General features: G+C 47.3%; 1 protein-coding gene and 1 long non-coding RNA gene across 5 annotated transcripts in view; one reads left to right on the forward strand and one right to left on the reverse strand.

Moving 5' to 3' along the window:
• fam135a (family with sequence similarity 135 member A) overlaps positions 1-17,654 on the reverse strand; it is a 50,026-nt gene continuing 32,372 nt past the window's right edge. For 2 of the 4 annotated variants that reach the window (XM_042317827.1, XM_042317825.1), the window contains 13 exons: positions 16,876-16,925; positions 16,406-16,561; positions 15,207-15,280; positions 14,514-14,668; positions 13,821-14,012; positions 8,587-10,666; positions 7,507-7,667; positions 7,171-7,262; positions 6,359-6,456; positions 5,351-5,502; positions 3,206-3,316; positions 2,942-3,055; positions 1-2,026 (listed from right to left, as the gene is read on the reverse strand). In XM_042317827.1, the coding sequence (XP_042173761.1) occupies positions 1,821-2,026; positions 2,942-3,055; positions 3,206-3,316; positions 5,351-5,502; positions 6,359-6,456; positions 7,171-7,262; positions 7,507-7,667; positions 8,587-10,666; positions 13,821-14,012; positions 14,514-14,668; positions 15,207-15,280; positions 16,406-16,561; positions 16,876-16,925 (3,641 nt within the window). In that variant the 3' untranslated portion in view covers positions 1-1,820. Of the gene's footprint in view, positions 2,027-2,941; positions 3,056-3,205; positions 3,317-5,350; positions 5,503-6,358; positions 6,457-7,170; positions 7,263-7,506; positions 7,668-8,586; positions 10,667-13,820; positions 14,013-14,513; positions 14,669-15,206; positions 15,281-16,405; positions 16,565-16,875; positions 16,926-17,654 lie in introns of all 4 variants that reach the window. The other 2 variants (XM_042317826.1, XM_042317824.1) reach the window with 1 other exon arrangement.
• Positions 15,735-16,205, forward strand: LOC121845817. Its single transcript, XR_006082789.1, has 3 exons — positions 15,735-15,791; positions 16,076-16,103; positions 16,175-16,205. It is a non-coding gene; the product is annotated as an uncharacterized LOC121845817 (long non-coding RNA).

The raw sequence follows: 17,654 nt of genomic DNA on the forward strand, positions 1-17,654 counted from the left end.
TATTTATAATACATTTATTTAATGGTAAAGAGTGCAATGATACAAACCATTTTCACAAAGAAATGAGAAGTTGATTTTATATCTAAAAACAATACTCATGTTAAAAAGCATAAATAATACACCCACCCATCTATGACAGCAAAACATAAATACTCCATGAACCAAGATATGTGCTATTCATAAGTACTGACCCTTGGCTACACCCCACCTTTACATCTGGGTCGTATTCATTTGGCACCAGGCGGAAGAAAACAGAATCAAACAGGGTTCTTCCCTACATGAACTTGTCCAAATAAGCAAGGCTTTCTTTGCTTTCTGTTAGAAAACGTTTTGCTACGGTGAGCCCTAATGAACACGACCCTTCTGGCTATAACAGTTGAACGAGTTTATTTAAAACCTCTTGTAATAAAATGTTCTCATGCTTTAATCAAGCAAGGCTCGTATAATGTTCCCAACACCAGGTTGGGTTTAGTGTTGTGCACGATGCTGTAATGGCAAAGTAACAGCATACAGTATAAAACCTAGCTCTGGTCCATTGCGCAACGAGTTGTCTCTTCCCCTGTTCAGGAAGGCTCAGCGCCAACAACCTGCACCGAACGCCCTGGTCCAGAGCTATAGAAAACCGCAAAGCCTTATAAGTCCCAGGCTGCATTGTCCAAGTTACAATCAAATTGATTCCGTTAAGTTAGTTCGACTAGACTGGAAGCCTTTACCTTTGTAAAATGAAAAAATAACACAAATTAAAATTCTGATAGTAAAATATGTACTTAGTAAAAATGACCATCCTCAGTAGAAAATCTGTTTTTTTTATACAGTTGTGGTGCAAATTAATGCAAGAGTATAATAGTTTGACTTTACGACTAATTTGTTGTTGTTGAAGAAAATGCACCTTTTAAATAAAGGTGACGACAATATGAGAAGATGAGTCAGCTCACCATTTTTAGCAGCTACATTTCCAGATCGGTATTGCAATCGTCTTAATAAATGAATGAATGGTTTGAACAAAACCATGTGAAAATATAACCATTTCATAGATAAATAACACTGAAAAGATGACAATATGAGAAGGAAAACCATCCCCCACCACAAGTACATTCATAAAATCAACTTGAAATCATCCTTTGAATAATGGAAGTAGAACAATAAAAATGAGGAACATTCACTAACAAACCGATAAAAAAACCTTTTAAAAACCTAAAAATAAACACTGATATTAGAATTTTGATCTTCCATATGGAAGCAGATGCATCTATAAAACCGTACGCCTCAACCAGATACAATATTGAGAATTGGGGTTTGGATGCAGTGAGGTAATATAAGCTACACGTGATAGAAATAGCATCACTAGATTGATGGTCTAGTAATTATATTCTATGTATGCTCCACGTTCTCCTCTCTTCCCCTCTCCCTCCAGCCACAGGTTTTATTTGCTAGCCTGTTCCCAGATCAGTTTGTGCAGTCTTGCCAACTTCTATGGTCATTGGATAGAGATGGGCAGAGATCTCACTTCAGCATCACTGACATGGTCTTAAATGTGTAAACTCCTTCCACCCGTTGACCTCCACAGGATACAATGCATACATTTTTTTTGGCATGTCAATGACTATAGGAGTTGACCAAAACGGTCTAAACAGATATGGGACCAGGTTATTGATTGGGAGGCCCCCATTCTCCCTCCTCCAGTCATTGATTTGATTGGGTGGCCACTCCTACTTCCTAATGAAAAAACGTCCCTCCGCTCCAGCCATTGGTTAGATTGGTAAAGCCCCCCTCCCATCCCCCCTTCCAGCCATTAGTTGGATTCATAGACCCCTCCTCTCCTACTGAAAGAACTTCAGGCCTGCGACCAGGAAGAACTTCTCCAGAAAGATTTCCGAGTCGAGGACGGCGATGTGTGCTGCTCGGCCAATCAGGGAGTTGGCGGTGTTGGGCAGGGCATGGATGACATCGTAACGCACCAGGTTACAGTCTCTGTTCTGGAGCACCGGCAGCAACAGGTTCTCTATCATCTCTACATATACTGAACCTGGGAGAGGGGGAGTGAGAGAGGGGTAGGGGGAGTGAGAGAGGGGTAGTGAGAGAGGGGGAGTGAGAGAGGGGGAGTGAGAGAGGGGAGGGGAGTGGGGAGTGAGAGGGTAGTGAGAGAGGGGTAGTGAGAGAGGGGTAGTGAGAGAGGGGTAGTGAGAGAGGGGTAGTGAGAGAGGGGAGTGAGAGAGGGGGAGTGAGAGAGGGGGAGTGAGAGAGGGGAGTGAGAGAGGGGGTAGTGAGAGACGGGGAGTGAGAGAGGGTGAGTGAGAGAGGGGGAGTGAGAGAGGGTGAGTGAGAGAGGGTGAGTGAGAGGGTGAGTGAGAGAGGGGGTGAGAGAGGGTGAGTGAGAGAGGGTGAGTGAGAGAGGGTGAGTGAGAGACGGGGAGTGAGAGAGGGGTAGTGAGAGAGGGTGAGTGAGAGAGGGTGAGTGAGAGAGGGTGAGTGAGAGAGGGTGAGTGAGAGAGGGTGAGTGAGAGAGGGTGAGTGAGAGAGGGTGAGTGAGAGAGGGTGAGTGAGAGAGGGTGAGTGAGAAGGTGGGGGACAGAAAGGGATTGAAGAGAAAAAAGGGAGTGACAGAGAGAATAAGAAGAAGAATAAACTCCATTTAGAAGCGTGTGCATACATTTTACATCTGGGTTGCCCGGGAATCAAACACACAAACCTAATGTTGCAAGGGCCATGCTCTAACCAACTGAGCCATACATGACAACAATCAATCAAATGTATTCATGAAGCCATTTCAACATCAACAGTTGTCACAAAGTGCTTAACTGTAACTCGGCCTAGCAAAGCCCCAACAGCAAGCAGCAGCGAGAGGAACAAGGCTATTGGTCCAGTAGCTTGTCTACACTGTGAACAAATGTCCTGTAGGACACATGTTTGGGGCCTGCTCTGATAAATATGTAGGGCCCACCTGTTTGTTTGTCCTTCAGGGCTGTCTTACACATCTCTATCCTGGCTGAGTGATATGGGACGTAACGATCCTGCAGAGAGCCCACTAACACCACGTTCCTGAAGTGATGAAGACCTGCCACAATACATTGACACAGCATACCTGTTATTCATGTAACAATAGACAACAAGCTTCATTTAAATGCCCAGGAGAACAGATCGATACCAGGCGTTAACAATGTAACAAATTGCACAACAACAATGATCTTTACTCTGCTCAACTCACCAGATTTCTTACTAAGCTTGTAGAGGAAGGTCTGTCTGGGATCAGAGTGGTCTCTGCAGGTCAGCTGGAGCAGGGAGCCAGACTTCTTCCACTTCTGCATGAACCACAGGCCTGGGAGGGAGGAAGGAGGAGGAACACAGGGGTTAAAGACTGACTAAATCAACCAGGGAGAGGAAGACAATGACTTGTTTCCTTGACTGAGCGTAGCACAGTGTCGTAGTTAAAGGGAAATACACATTCAACATTTTCACAGTACACTTTCCTGGAAAAGTATACATAAAAATAAAATAAAAATTCTAAGCTAGGAGCTTTTTAAATGGAATGTTGTATCCTGTGTTTTTAAAGATAAACTTCTCCTTAATGCAACCGCTGTGTCAGATTTAAAAAAGCTTTACAACGAAAGCACACCGTGCAATAATCTGAGTACAGCGCTCAGCCACCAAAACAAGCCATACATGCAACCGCCATGTTGTGGAGTCAACAAAAGTCTGAAATAACTTACCTTTGATGATCTTCATCGGAATGCACTCCCAGGAATTACCAGTTCCACAATAAATGTTTGTTTTGTTCAATAAAGTTTATCTTTATGTCCAAATACCTCCTTTTTGTTCGCGCGTTTAGTTCACCAATCCAAATGCACAAGACGCGGGAACGAAGTCCAGACGAAAAGTCCAAAAAGTTCCATTACAGTTCGTGGAAACATGTCAAACGATGTATATAATCAATCTTTAGGATGTTTTTATCATAAATCTTCAATAATGTTTCAACTGGACAATTCCTTTGTCTTTAGAAAGGAAAGGGAACAGAGCTCATGCTCACAGCCGCGCACGATAAACAACTCATAGCTTTCAACTGAGCCACCTACTCTGACTGGTCTTATTCGCTCCCCTTTCACAATAGAAGCCTGAAACAACGTTCTAAAGACTGTTGACATCTAGTGGAGGCTTTAGGAAGTGCAATATGACCCCATTTACACTGTGTTTTCGATAGGGAATTAATTGAAAAACTACAAACCTCAGATTTCCCACTGCCTGGTTGGAGTTTTCTCAGGTTTTCGCCTGCCATGAGTTCTGTTATACTCACAGACATCATTCAAACAGTTTTAGAAACTTAAGAGTGTTTTCTATCCACATCTACTAATAATATGCATATCTTAGCTTCTGGGCCTGAGTAGCAGGCGGTTTACTCTGGGCACGCTATTCATCCGAACGTGAAAAATACTGCCCCCTAGCCCGAAGAGGTTTGAAAGTATAGTCTAAATGTCTCCTCTGCTTCCTCCTGCATGCATTGTAGCCTGCCTCAGCCTCACCACTGAGCGCCACATCACTGTCTGGCTCAGTAACCTACTCTCTGTAAACCACAGTTATTACAACTTAGTAGCCTATTTTTTTGCTCCTGCTGAGGTAGGATCTGTTTAAATGTTAGCTTCTTACATCATCTTTCTAACTGTCTAAGTACTACTAGCCAGAGCCCTTCATATGTTCTGCAATAGAAGTCTCTGCAGGCAGCTAGCCACCTGATTGACTGACATAGTCACTTATAGATGGGCTATCAGTTGTCACACTCATTCTCAGAGTCGGTTTTTGCTTGTTTGGTGGATGTCTGTAGATGCTGCAGGAGTCACGGGACGGTTTTAAAACTGCCTTTTGTACGGCATCTCGCAAACACACTGCGAGCATGAACTAAATAAATCTAATGAGGTAGGATATTTGTCAGATTCTTCAAAATCCCAACTGGTGGCCAGTGGTCCGATTTTGTCCCATGAATGGTTTTATTTCCCCCCTCCCAAGTTTTCTGAGCAAAAATAAATAAATAAATACAAATTGTGTGCGGAATTTTCATCGTTGGACATAAAAGATGCTAAAAACACCAGGAAATCAGCTCCAAATTAGGTGAATTTAAGAAATGTGTTCCCAAGTATTCCCACGCATCAAACACACATGATCTTATACAAATATAAGAAAGGTTTGAAATAGTGATGTTTTAGTCAAACATATGTATTTGGGCTTCTTGCGGTCAATTTGAATATTATTTATAATTGTTCCGGCCTCCCCAACCATCCGCTCCAGAAAATAAACAAATCGCTCCTCGGCTGAATCTAGGTGATGATCCCTGCTGTAGAGGGTATCGTGTAGAGAGACATACCTGTGTTGACCAGAGCAGAGCTGTTGTACAGGGTACCCAGGTGAGGTCCAGACAGAGAGAGGAAGGTGTGAAGTCTGCTCAGGTAACATTTAAACCTGGGTCTGGTAAGTACTGAACGAACTATCAGGTTCCCCAGCGAGTGGCCTACAAAGCTGAGAAACAGAGAATATAGATACAGGTCAGAGATCACGCAGGAGCTCAAATCAAACAAGGTAACAGTAAACATGTCGTCCTCCACGAATGACGCAGCCACCCTATAGCTTGGGCCAATCAGTGTAATTTTGTAAATGACGGATCTCTTTGGCAAGATGCATCATTCACCCAAGTTTCCTCAGAATTGGGCCAGTGGTTTCTGAGATATCATGAGGGACTAACATATTAAAGGACCGAGACAGATCCCCTCCCCGATTTCATGGTGGGGGACAATTAAATATGGCTGGATGTGGAGAGAACTGTTATACACCAGGGTGCATCTCATAAGCTGATTCAACTCCTTGTCTTCTTTCCTCCATCTGCACTGATAGAAAAGGGGTGACTGACTGGACAGTGGGAAAGGGGTGACTGACTGGACAGTGGGAAAGGGGTGACTGACTGGACAGTGGGAAAGGGGTGACTGACTGGACAGTGGGAAAGGGTTGACTGACTGGACAGTGGGAAAGGGGTGACTCACTGGACAGTGGGAAAGCCAATTCATGGGTCCTAGAGATCCACTATGTTGCTTCTACCCATCCCATTATTACTTCTTTCCATCAGCACAGATGAAGAAGAGGAGAGGGACACACTTCAGACTATAGCACCCATAGTAGGGGGACAATTAAAGAAGCAGAGACCGTGAGGTTGTAGACCTGAAGAACCCATATGTACCTGATCTTAGAGACGGTGAGGTTGTAGACCTGAAGAACCCATATGTACCTGATCTTAGAGACGATGAGGTTGTAGACCAGAAGAACCCATGTGTACCTGATCTTAGAGACGATGAGGTTGTAGACCTGGAAAACCCATATGTACCTGATCTTAGAGACAGTGAGGTTGTAGATCTGAATGTACTGAACTATTTCATCCAACAGCCGGTCTGTCATCTGCTCAAAGTCAGCAAACGTGTCATTCTGTGGGGAAAAGAACAAAAAGTCAGACCTAAAGTTCTACAGACTGACAAGGACAAGGCATTGTTTACTGCACTTGCATAAGAGGATATAGACAAAACTGCACTCCCGTGACAATACTGCACTCCCATGAGACGAAACTAGAAGAAATTCCTATTAACCATCCATTGTTGATTGTCAATCAAGTACGAATGTACTTGAAATACATAACGTCCCATAATAATGTGAAGTAAAGAGGCAGATGAGGTAGTGTCGGTTGGTTTAGGTGTCACTCATTCTCATAGTTATCCCATAATGAGGTAGTGTTGGTTGGTTCAGGTGTACCATAATGAGGTAGTGTCGGTTGGTTCAGGTATCCCATAATGAGGTAGTGTCAGTTGGTTCAGGCGTACCATAATGAGGTAGTGTCGGTTGGTTCAGGTGTACCATAATGAGGTAGTGTCGGTTGGTTCAGGTATCCCATAATGAGGTAGTGTCGGTTGGTTCAGGTGTACCATAATGAGGTAGTGTCGGTTGGTTCAGGTGTACCATAATGAGGTAGTGTCGGTTGGTTCAGGCATCCCATAATGAGGTAGTGTCGGTTGGTTCAGGTATCCCATAATGGAGGTAGTGTCGGTTGGTTCAGGTATCCCATAATGAGGTAGTGTCGGTTGGTTCAGGTGTACCATAATGAGGTAGTGTCGGTTGGTTCAGGTGTGGTACACTATGGTTAGTTACCTGGTTGCGTTCGGACATGAGGAAGTCTATCCTAGCTCCAGGTAGGCCCAGCTCCAGGTAGGTCTTCACCAGACGCAGGTCAGCACTGTTACCTGGAAGACACAGAATGAAGGAACACCCAAGATATTTCACATTATACCTGGGTTCAAATACCGTTTGAAATCTTTCAAATACTATGAATGATGCATTAACCTGTCTGGAACCACTACTGGGTCTTTCCTATTGGGTCCATTGCCAAGTCAATATATCAGACCACAACATGTCCTGTGCCAAAAAGAACTGAAGCAGATAACAAGATGGGTTGATTATCTGACTAAATGGATAAAGTGTAGTTACCATCGAGGCCGTGGACACAGACGATGAGGTGGATGCCCTCGTCACAGTTGTCATCCTCCTCCAGGCTAAAGTAGGGGACACTGGAGGCCAGGTCTCCCACCTCACTGTACAGGAACCCTGGTAGTCTCAGCTGCTTCAACTCCTCTTTGGCCGCAACAAAACTACACCACGAGGATAAGGAAGACATTTTTATTATTTGCCTGGCCAGTAATGTTGATTAATAATATAAGCTATTATGATAATCATAATAATACTACTACTGTACACTGAGCATATACACTGAGTGACAAAACATTAAGAACACCTGCTCTTTCCATGACATAGACTGACCAGGTGAATCCAGGTGACAGCTATGATCCCTTATTGACGTCACTTGTTAAATCCACTTCAATCAGTGTAGATGAAGGAGAGGAGACATGTTAAAGAAGAATTTTTAAGCCTTAAGACAATTGAGACATGGATTGTGTATGTGTGTCATTCAGTGGGTGAATGGGCAAGACAAAGATTGAAGTGCCTCTGAACAGGGTATGGTAGTAGGTGCCAGGCGCACCGGTTTGTGTGAAGAACTGAAGACAAAAGGGGGGGGTGCAATGCAACATTAGGAGGATGTTCCTAATGTTTTGTACACTCAGTGTATATGCCATATAGCAAATGCTTTAATCCAAATGGACTTAGTCATGCATGCATACATTCTACATATGGATGGTCCCAACAGGAATCAAACCTACGACCCTTGGCGTTGCAAGCGCCATTATCTACAGACTGAGCCACATTAATGTGCAAATGGTGCATCGTCCCTGTCAAATCAACCTAATACAGTAAAGTTAACGGAGCAACATTTCCCTAGCTAAGGCTTAAGACATAACCATCAAAGAAGCAGAAATGAAATTATGGAACTGTGGACATGAGGTGACTAGACTGTGGACCGTAGGACATGAGGTGACTAGACTGTGGACCGTAGGACATGAGGTGACTAGACTGTGGACCGTAGGACATGAGGTAACTAGACTGTGGACCGTAGGACATGAGGTGACTAGACTGTGGACCGTAGGACATGAGGTGACTAGACTGTGGACTCACGCTTTCATCTGTGGTGTGGGGGCGCTGTCATACCAGTGCAGGCTGTTGGAGGTGATGGAGGTGGAGGGGGTAGGGACTAGAAGTCTCCCCTGGGAAGAGCCCACTGAGCTGGGGGCCAGGGGGGAGCGGACAGGGGCACCATAGCCTGGAGGAAGACCCCTGGGCTCTTGAACATGGTCCAGTCCCAACTGTTCAAACATCAGACTCCTTGCTACTGCCCCCCCATCTCCTTCATCCTCCTCCTCCTCGTCAACGACACCGTTCACGAACGCCAAGCCGTCTCCTTCCTCGTAGAAGCCATTCTCTATCATCTCGTTGTCCTCTTCCTCGTCTTCCTCTACAGGCGGCCCCGGCCCCGCTCCAGACAGTATCCCCAGGGTGATAGCTGACGTCTCTACAGGGCTGATCTCTGAGACGTCTGTGCTGGAGCGAGAGCCAAAGTAGTTTTCTACCAGTCCCTTCTTGACCAGGTCACTGCTGCTGGCGGTGGAGTTAGAGGAGGGGTAGGAGGCTGTCTGGGGCTCACTACGGGGGGCACCTGGACGCCCTACGGCCCCCTCAGAGGAACCTGTTAACAACCTGGGATCAGTGTTAAGTGTTGACTCAGAGTTTGAGGAAAAAGTCCTAGGAGGCAGATATTGAGATGCAGAACCCCCACTAGCAGTGGCGTTGAGGCCCAACCCAGCGTCGGGGTGCGTTTGGCTGGGTACAGAGCAGCGTGTTGGGACAGATGGTGGTGGTTGTCCAGAGAACACCAGGCTCTGTTGCTCCTGTACCAGAATACTGGACTTCCTCATTCCCCCTGGGCCTGGTGGCCCCTCGGCCTCCCCTCCTCCTACACTGCTGGAGCCCCTGGACACAGACGTACCCCCCTCCCCCTCGTCATCCGAGGGCAGCGAGTTGATGGAGGTGAGGGAAGACTGGACGCCGCTGACCGCGCTGACTGTGCTCTCCGGGTTGAGGCCCTCTCCAGTCCCCATGCTGCCCTTATGGACAGAGGTGGGCTGGACGGGCCGGGGAGCAGGGCTGAGTAGGGGCCGTTCGGCCTGCTGGGGGCCCAACTCAGTCTCAGGGGCCCCAGCCAGCCCTACGGCCCCACCCTGGGTAGCCAGCTGGATAGCGAAGGAACTGGGCTCGCTCTCGATACCAGAGTCGGAGAGGCGGGAGGAGGCACTGGGGACAGCAGCACCTCCGTCTGGTGGCAGCCTGATACAATCACCTTTCACCTGCTGTAGAAGCACCAGGCCTGGCCTCTGACTAACCTCAGTCATTACCTCTCTACCCCGAGGCCTGTCAGACACCTCAGAACTCCAGTCTCTCATAGCAAGGTGTTTAGAGTCGGACATACACAGGTCTGTCTGGGTGATTTCTGGGATATCTCTTTTGGAGGTCCCATCCCCATCCGTCCGACAGGGCAGGAGAACTGTCACTGTGTCTCCTTGGTACGGGTCCTTGTCACTGGGTTGGACCTCAATGTGCCTGAGTCCAGTGGCGGTAGAACCAGGCGTGTAGTGATCGGGCAGCTGCTGGCTGCAGTGGTCAACGGCAGCATTTTTGTTAATTACTTGGTTATTATCTGTGGTGGCTAATCCCGCTACAGCTCCAGGACCAGCCTGGGCCGGCTTGTTCTGTGTGTCCAAGCTCACTAAGGCTGTGAAGTAACCTTCCTGACTAGCCACGCCACTAGCTACTAGGACGTCATCCTCAAGGAGAGAGTCAAAATTAAGAACAGCATTTGCCTGTCCAGCGGCGGTGGTAGCACCAGGCTCAGGAAAATATTTGGAGATCCTAGTCCTTAGGTCAGTGTTGGAGTCTCCCCCAGTCACCCCCAGCAAGGCATTCCTCTCCCCCTGCTCCCTCTCCTCCCTCTGCTGCTTCAGGCCAGCCTCTCCCTGTCCCTGGGCCTCTCTGTCATGGTCAGTTTCTCCATGTGTTAGCTGTGAAGGGTTAGCCGAGTTAGCGGCCTTCCCCAGGTTCTTATAAGCCACCAGAACCACAGAGTCCTTGGATCCCTGTCTGATGAGCTTCTTGGCGTTCTCCCTCTCCGCCTTGGCATTCTTCTTCAGTTTCACCGACTTGCCTTTAATACAAAGAAAAAGCATGCGTTTTATATTTAAGGAGTTTTATCACAAACCCAACATGCTTCAGATGAACTGATGAAACATCATGGTAACCACTCTATTCAAGGAAGCATTGTCAAGGATTTGTCAGTGCCAAATTTACCAAGACACATAGACTGAGACAGTACTCACTGGGGGCAGAACACACAATAACTATCACCTGAACGTCTGGCGTACTGTAGTAACTATCACCTGAACGTCTGGCGTACTGTAGTAACTATCACCTGAACGTCTGGCGTACTGTAGTAACTATCACCTGAAGCGTAACTATCACCTGAAGCTGTAGTAACTATCACCTGAGCTGTAGTAACTATCTAGCGTGAAACTAGTAACTATCATCTAGCGTAACTCACCTGAACGTAGTAACTATCAGCCTGTAACTATCACCTGAGCGTACTGTAGTAACTATCACCTGAACGTCTGGCGTACTGCGTAACTATCACCTGAACGTCTAGCGTAGTAACTATCACCTGAACGTCTGGCGTACTGTAGTAACTATCACCTGAACGTCTAGCGTACTGTAGTAACTATCACTAGTAACTATCATCTGAACGTCTAGCTATCACTGTAGTAACTATCACCTGAACGTCTGGCGTACTGTAGTAACTATCATCTGAACGTCTAGCGTAGTAACTATCATCTGAACGTCTAGCGTAGTAACTATCACCTGAACGTCTAGCGTGGTAACTATCACCTGAACGTCTAGCGTACTGTAGTAACTATCACCTGAACGTCTAGCGTAGTAACTATCACCTGAACGTCTAGCGTAGTAACTATCACCTGAACGTCTAGCGTAGTAACTATCATCTGAACGTCTAGCGTGGTAACTATCACCTGAACGTCTAGCGTAGTAACTATCACCTGAACGTCTAGCGTACTGGTAACTATCACCTGAACGTCTAGCGTGGTAACTATCACCTGAACGTCTGGCTATCACCGTAGTAACTATCACCTGAACGTCTAGCGTACTGGTAACTATCACCTGAACGTCTAGCGTACTGGTAACTATCACCTGAACGTCTAGCGTACTCTAGTAACTATCACCTGAACGTCTAGCGTGGTAACTATCACCTGAACGTCTAGCGTGGTAACTATCACCTGAACGTCTCTAGTGTGGTAACTATCACCTGAACGTCTAGTAACTATCACCTGAACGTCTGGTAACTATCACCTGAACGTCTAGCTGTAGTAACTATCACCTACTGTAGTAACTATCACCTGAACGTCTAGCGTGGTAACTATCACCTGAACGTCTCAGCGTAGTAACTATCATCTGAAAGCGTAACTCAGCGTAGTAACTATCACCTGAACGTCTAGCATACTGTAGTAACTATCATCTGAACGTCTAGCGTGGTAACTATCACCTGAACGTCTAGCGTAGTAACTATCACCTGAACGTAACTATCACCTGAACGTCTAGCGTACTGTAGTAACTATCACCTGAACGTCTGGCGTACTGTAGTAACTATCACCTGAACGTCTGGCGTACTGTAGTAACTATCACCTGAACGTCTGGCGTACTGTAGTAACTATCACCTGAACGTCTAGCGTGGTAACTATCACCTGAAAGCGTAACTATCACCTGAACGTCTAGCGTGGTAACTATCACCTGAACGTCTAGCGTGGTAACTATCATCACCTGAACGTCTAGCGTGGTAACTATCACCTGAACTAGCGTGGTAACTATCACCTGAACGTCTAGCGTGGTAACTATCACCTGAACGTCTAGCGTGGTAACTATCACCTGAGCGTCTAGCGTGGTAACTATCACCTGAACGTCTAGCGTGGTAACTATCACCTGAACGTAGCGTAGTAACTATCACCTGAACGTCTAGCGTGGTAACTATCACCTGAACGTCTAGCGTGGTAACTATCACCTGAACGTCTAGCGTAACTATCACCTGAACGTCTAGTAACTATCACCTGAACGTCTAGCGTGGTAACTATCACCTGAACGTCTGGCATACTGTAGTAACTATCACCTGAACGTCTAGCGTAGTAACTATCACGTCTGAACGTCTAGCGTGGTAACTATCACCTGAACGAACGTAACTATCACCTGAACGTGTAGTAACTATCACCTGAACGTCTAGCTAGCATACTGTAGTAACTATCATCTGAAAGCGTCTACTGTGGTAACTATCACCTGAACGTCTGGCGTCTGTAGTAACTATCACCTGAACGTCTGGCGTACTGTAGTAACTATCACCTGAACGTCTAGCGTACGTAGTAACTATCACCTGAACGTCTAGCGTAACTGTACTGTAACTATCACCTGAACTATCACCTGAACGTCTGGCGTACTGTAGTAACTATCACCTGAACGTCTAGCGTGGTAACTATCACCTGAACGTCTAGCGTGGTAACTATCACCTGAACGTCTAGCGTGGTAACTATCACCTGAACGTCTAGCGTGGTAACTATCACCTGAACGTCTAGCGTGGTAACTATCACCTGAACGTCTAGCGTGGTAACTATCACCTGAACGTCTAGCGTGGTAACTATCACCTGAACGTCTAGCGTGGTAACTATCACCTGAACGTCTAGCGTGGTAACTATCACCTGAACGTCTAGCGTGGTAACTATCACCTGAACGAGCGCCTAGCGTGGTAACTATCACCTGAACGTCTAGCGTGGTAACTATCACCTGAACGTCTAGCGTGGTAACTATCACCTGAACGTCTAGCGTGGTAACTATCACCTGAACGTCTAGCGTAGTAACTATCACCTGAACGTCTAGCGTGGTAACTATCACCTGAACGTCTGGCATACTGTAGTAACTATCATCTGAACGTCTAGCGTGGTAACTATCACCTCAACGTCTAGCGTACTGTAGTAACTATCACCTGAACGTCTGGCGTACTGTAGTAACTATCACCTGAACGTCTAGCGTGGTAACTATCACCTGAACGTCTGGCATACTGTAGTAACTATCATCTGAACGTCTAGCGTGGTAACTATCACCTCAACGTCTAGCGTACTGTAGTAACTATCACCTGAACGTCTGGCGTACTGTAGTAACTATCACCTGAACGTCTAGCGTAGTAACTATCATCTGAACGTCTAGCGTAGTAATCATGATAGTAACTATTCCTATGAATAACAACAACACACCTTTGGACTTGGGCAGGTCTGGACAGTCATCGGGCCAGGTAGTGTCCATCATGGTTGGGGGCCGAGGCTCCAGGATGGGGCTGGGGAAGGATGCTGCGGCAGCTGCAGTGGAAGAGGATGAGGCCTTAGAGTTACCGGAGGACGTGGAGCCACTCCGGGGGTTATGTATGCCCAGCCACGGCCCGTCCCGATCTGAAGCAGGGAAACCAGAGTACGGATAAAATCTCAATGACCTTTATCCACCAAGTAGATTTACATATACCCAGAATTACATTAGGTGAAATGGTGTTGCCATAGTAAACTGAATCAACAGACAGAAAATATAGAGACGATACACAACAGACCAAATATATTCATAGAGAAAGACAAACACTTCCATGTTGCCACTTTCCAGTCTCACTTCAAATGTTCAAGGCACTTAAATGAACAAGTTACTGTGATTGTAGGAATGATATTTTAAAGTGCAAGCGTGAATGTGATTTTCCCTGATTAATCACAAATTCCTGCTTATATGACATAACCCTCTATACATATATCATAACCTAGCCCGAAAACAATATTTACTTTCCTGACTTTTCTAAATTGAAGTGATCACATCCCTGCTTTAAATAGCTGTCTCTAACGGTCTGTCATGTTACTCATAGAAATATAGAAACAGAATCTATTTCATTCTATTTCTATTGCGTCGCTGACCTTCCGTGATAGAGTCCAGGTATCTGTCCTCGAAGATGATTGGCAGGGAGCTGACGTCCCCGTCCAGGTCGGCACATGCAACAGGAAGTGGTGGTAGAGACAGGAAGTAGGAGGAACTCTTGATGGCTGTGGTCATCTGCTGGTGGCTGTGAGCACTGACATGAGGAGGGGAGAGAGAAGACGTGAGGAGGGGAGAGAGAAGACGTGAGGAGACGGGAGGGGGAGAGAGAAGACGTGAGGAGGGGAGAGAGAAGACGTGAGGGGAGAGAAGACGTGAGGAGGGGAGAGAGAAGACGTGAGGGGGGGAGAGAAGACGTGAGGAGGGGGGAGAGAAGACGTGAGGGGGGAGAGAGAAGACGTGAGGAGGGGGAGAGAAGACGTGAGGGGGGGAGAGAAGACGTGAGGGGGGGGAGAGAAGACGTGAGGAGGGGGAGAGAAGACGTGAGGAGGGGGGGAGAGAAGACGTGAGAAGGGGGGAGAGAAGACGTGAGGAGGGAAGAGAAGACGTGAGGAGGGGAGAGAAGACGTGAGGAGGGAAAAATAAAACAGTACAAATCTTCATTTTCTGTTTTTGTGAATTGGTGGTTAATTAATCATAAAAACACACAAACCGAGAAAGACAGGACACACACACACACACAGGACACACACAGGACACACACAGGACACACACACGTTAGTAATTTGTCTTACTGTAGTTCCTGATAGGCCAGTGCCGTTTGTCTCGGGTGTTCCAGACAAAAGAAGGCCTCTGCAAATCTCCGCACCTGAAATAAGGAGAGCAAGAGACCAGCATGAGAACACATGAACAGAGTGAGGTGCTCCACGCACGGTCAGCAGGGTTAGTGAGGTGCATTCCACGCACGGTCAGCAGGGTTAGTGAGGTGCTCCACGCACGGTCAGCAGGGTTAGTGAGGTGCTCCACGCATTCCGGTCAGCAGGGTTAGTGAGGTGCTCCACGGTCAGCAGGGTTAGTGAGGTGCATTACGGTCAGCAGGGTTAGTGAGGTGCTCCACAGTCAGCAGGGTTAGTGAGGTGCTCCACAGTCAGCAGGGGTTAGGTGCATTGCGGTCAGCAGGGTTAGTGAGGTGCTCCACGGTCAGCAGGGTTAGTGAGGTGCATTACGGTCAGCAGGGTTAGTGAGGTGCTCCACGGTCAGCAGGGTTAGTGAGGTGCTCCACGGTCAGCAGGGTTAGTGAGGTGCAGTTCCATGGTCAGTGAGGTGCTCCACAGTCAGCAGGGTTAGTGAGGTGCTCCACAGTCAGCAGGGTTAGTGAGGTGCTCCACAGTCAGCAGGGTTAGTGAGGTGCTCCACAGTCAGCAGGGTTAGGGTTGAGGTGCTCCACAGTCAGCAGGGTTAGTGAGGTGCATCCACGGTCAGCAGGGTTAGTGAGGTGCTCCACAGTCAGCAGGGTTAGTGAGGTGCTCCACAGTCAGCAGGGTTAGTGAGGTGCATTGCATTACGGTCAGCAGGGTTAGTGAGTGGTGCTCCACGGTCAGCAGGGTTAGTGCACGGTCAGCAGGGTTAGTGAGGTGCTCCACGGTCAGCAGGGTTAGTGCAGGTGCTCCACGGTCAGCAGGGTTAGTGAGGTGCTCCACAGGGTTAGTGGTCACGGTCAGCAGGGTTAGTGAGGTGCTCCACGGTCAGCAGGGTTAGTGAGGTGCTCCACAGTCAGCAGGGTTAGTGAGGTGCATCCACGGTCAGCAGGGTTAGTGAGGTGCATTCCACAGTCACGGTCAGCAGGGTTAGTGAGGTGCCCCACAGTCAGCAGGGTTAGTGAGGTGCATTACGGTCAGCAGGGTTAGTGAGGTGCTCCACAGTCAGCAGGGTTAGTCAGGTGCACCATGGTCAGCAGGGTTAGTGAGGTGCTACGTGCTGCTAATCTACTCACTCTGAGTGTGTGATGCTCCACAGCCAGCAGGGCAGCAACATTCTCCTGCAGTGAGACCACCTCCAGGAACTGACCCCACAGGGCCATGAGGAGGGAACACAGCTGGGCCAGGTTCATATTGACCAGCTCTGCCAGCTCGTCCGGGCTCTCCGCTCTCTGCTGTTGGAGAGATTGGGACATGGATTAGCCCAGTATAGACACCAGGGGGCGCCACAAAGACAAGCTAAAACACAAACACAGGCCCTGTTCCAATTCTTCCATGTTTCCTTGAGGTCAGCACATCTCTATTTGATTTCAGATCCAATCACACTCAATGAAGAACTTTGTCCAGGAGTTTAAGTCCAGGACTTTAATCTGGGTCAGGGAGACCTGCCATAGTGCTGGAAGTGATTAGTCCACTAAGTAGACCTATCGACTTGACTATGAAAAGGGCTTAGACAGTGAGCTGATGGCAGAAACTAATATCGTACCTTGACTTGATCACAGAGCTCAGTGAGACGGTTCTCAACGTCTAGTTCCTCTGGAGAACAAAACAAAGAGCATTAAAATAGGTCCTTTTTTGTTGTCAATTCCACAACCATATACAGATCTGTCAAGTCTGACAGACAGGCTGGAAAATCAACGTGTATCATTAGACATAAGAGCCAATCAGATGGATGAAGAGAAGACAAGAAGAGAGCCAAAAGAGAGAGAGAGAGAGACCTGGCCCCCAGAGATATGACTGTGACAGAAAAGGACAAGAAGAGGGAGAGAGAGAGAGAGAGAGAGACCTGGCCCCCAGAGATATGACTGACAGAAAAGGACAAGAAGAGAGAGAGAGAGAGAGAGAGAGAGACCTGGCCCCCAGAGATATGACTGACAGAAAAGGACAAGAAAAAGAGAGAGCCAGGGGAGAGAGAGGACAGAAGAGAGAGAGAGAGAGAGAGAGAGAGAGACCTGGCTTCCCTTGAGGTCAGAGATATGACTTTGTGACAGAAAAGGACAGTAGACCTAGAAGAGAGAGAGAGCTTTGAGAGAGAGACCTTTAAGTTCCCCCCAGAGATATGACTTGACAGAAAAGGACAAGAAAGAAGACAAGAAGAGAGCCAGAGAGAGAGAGAGAGAGACCTGGCCCCCAGAGATATGACTGTGACAGAAAAGGACAAGAGAGAGAGAGAGAGAGAGAGAGAGACAGAGATATGACTGACAGAAAAGGACAAGAGAGAGAGAGAGAGAGAGAGAGAGAGAGAGAGACCTGGAGAGATATGAC

The sequence above is a fragment of the Oncorhynchus tshawytscha genome, unplaced genomic scaffold (assembly GCF_018296145.1).
Source record: "Oncorhynchus tshawytscha isolate Ot180627B unplaced genomic scaffold, Otsh_v2.0 Un_scaffold_9311_pilon_pilon, whole genome shotgun sequence".
Taxonomy (NCBI): Eukaryota; Metazoa; Chordata; class Actinopteri; order Salmoniformes; family Salmonidae; genus Oncorhynchus; species Oncorhynchus tshawytscha.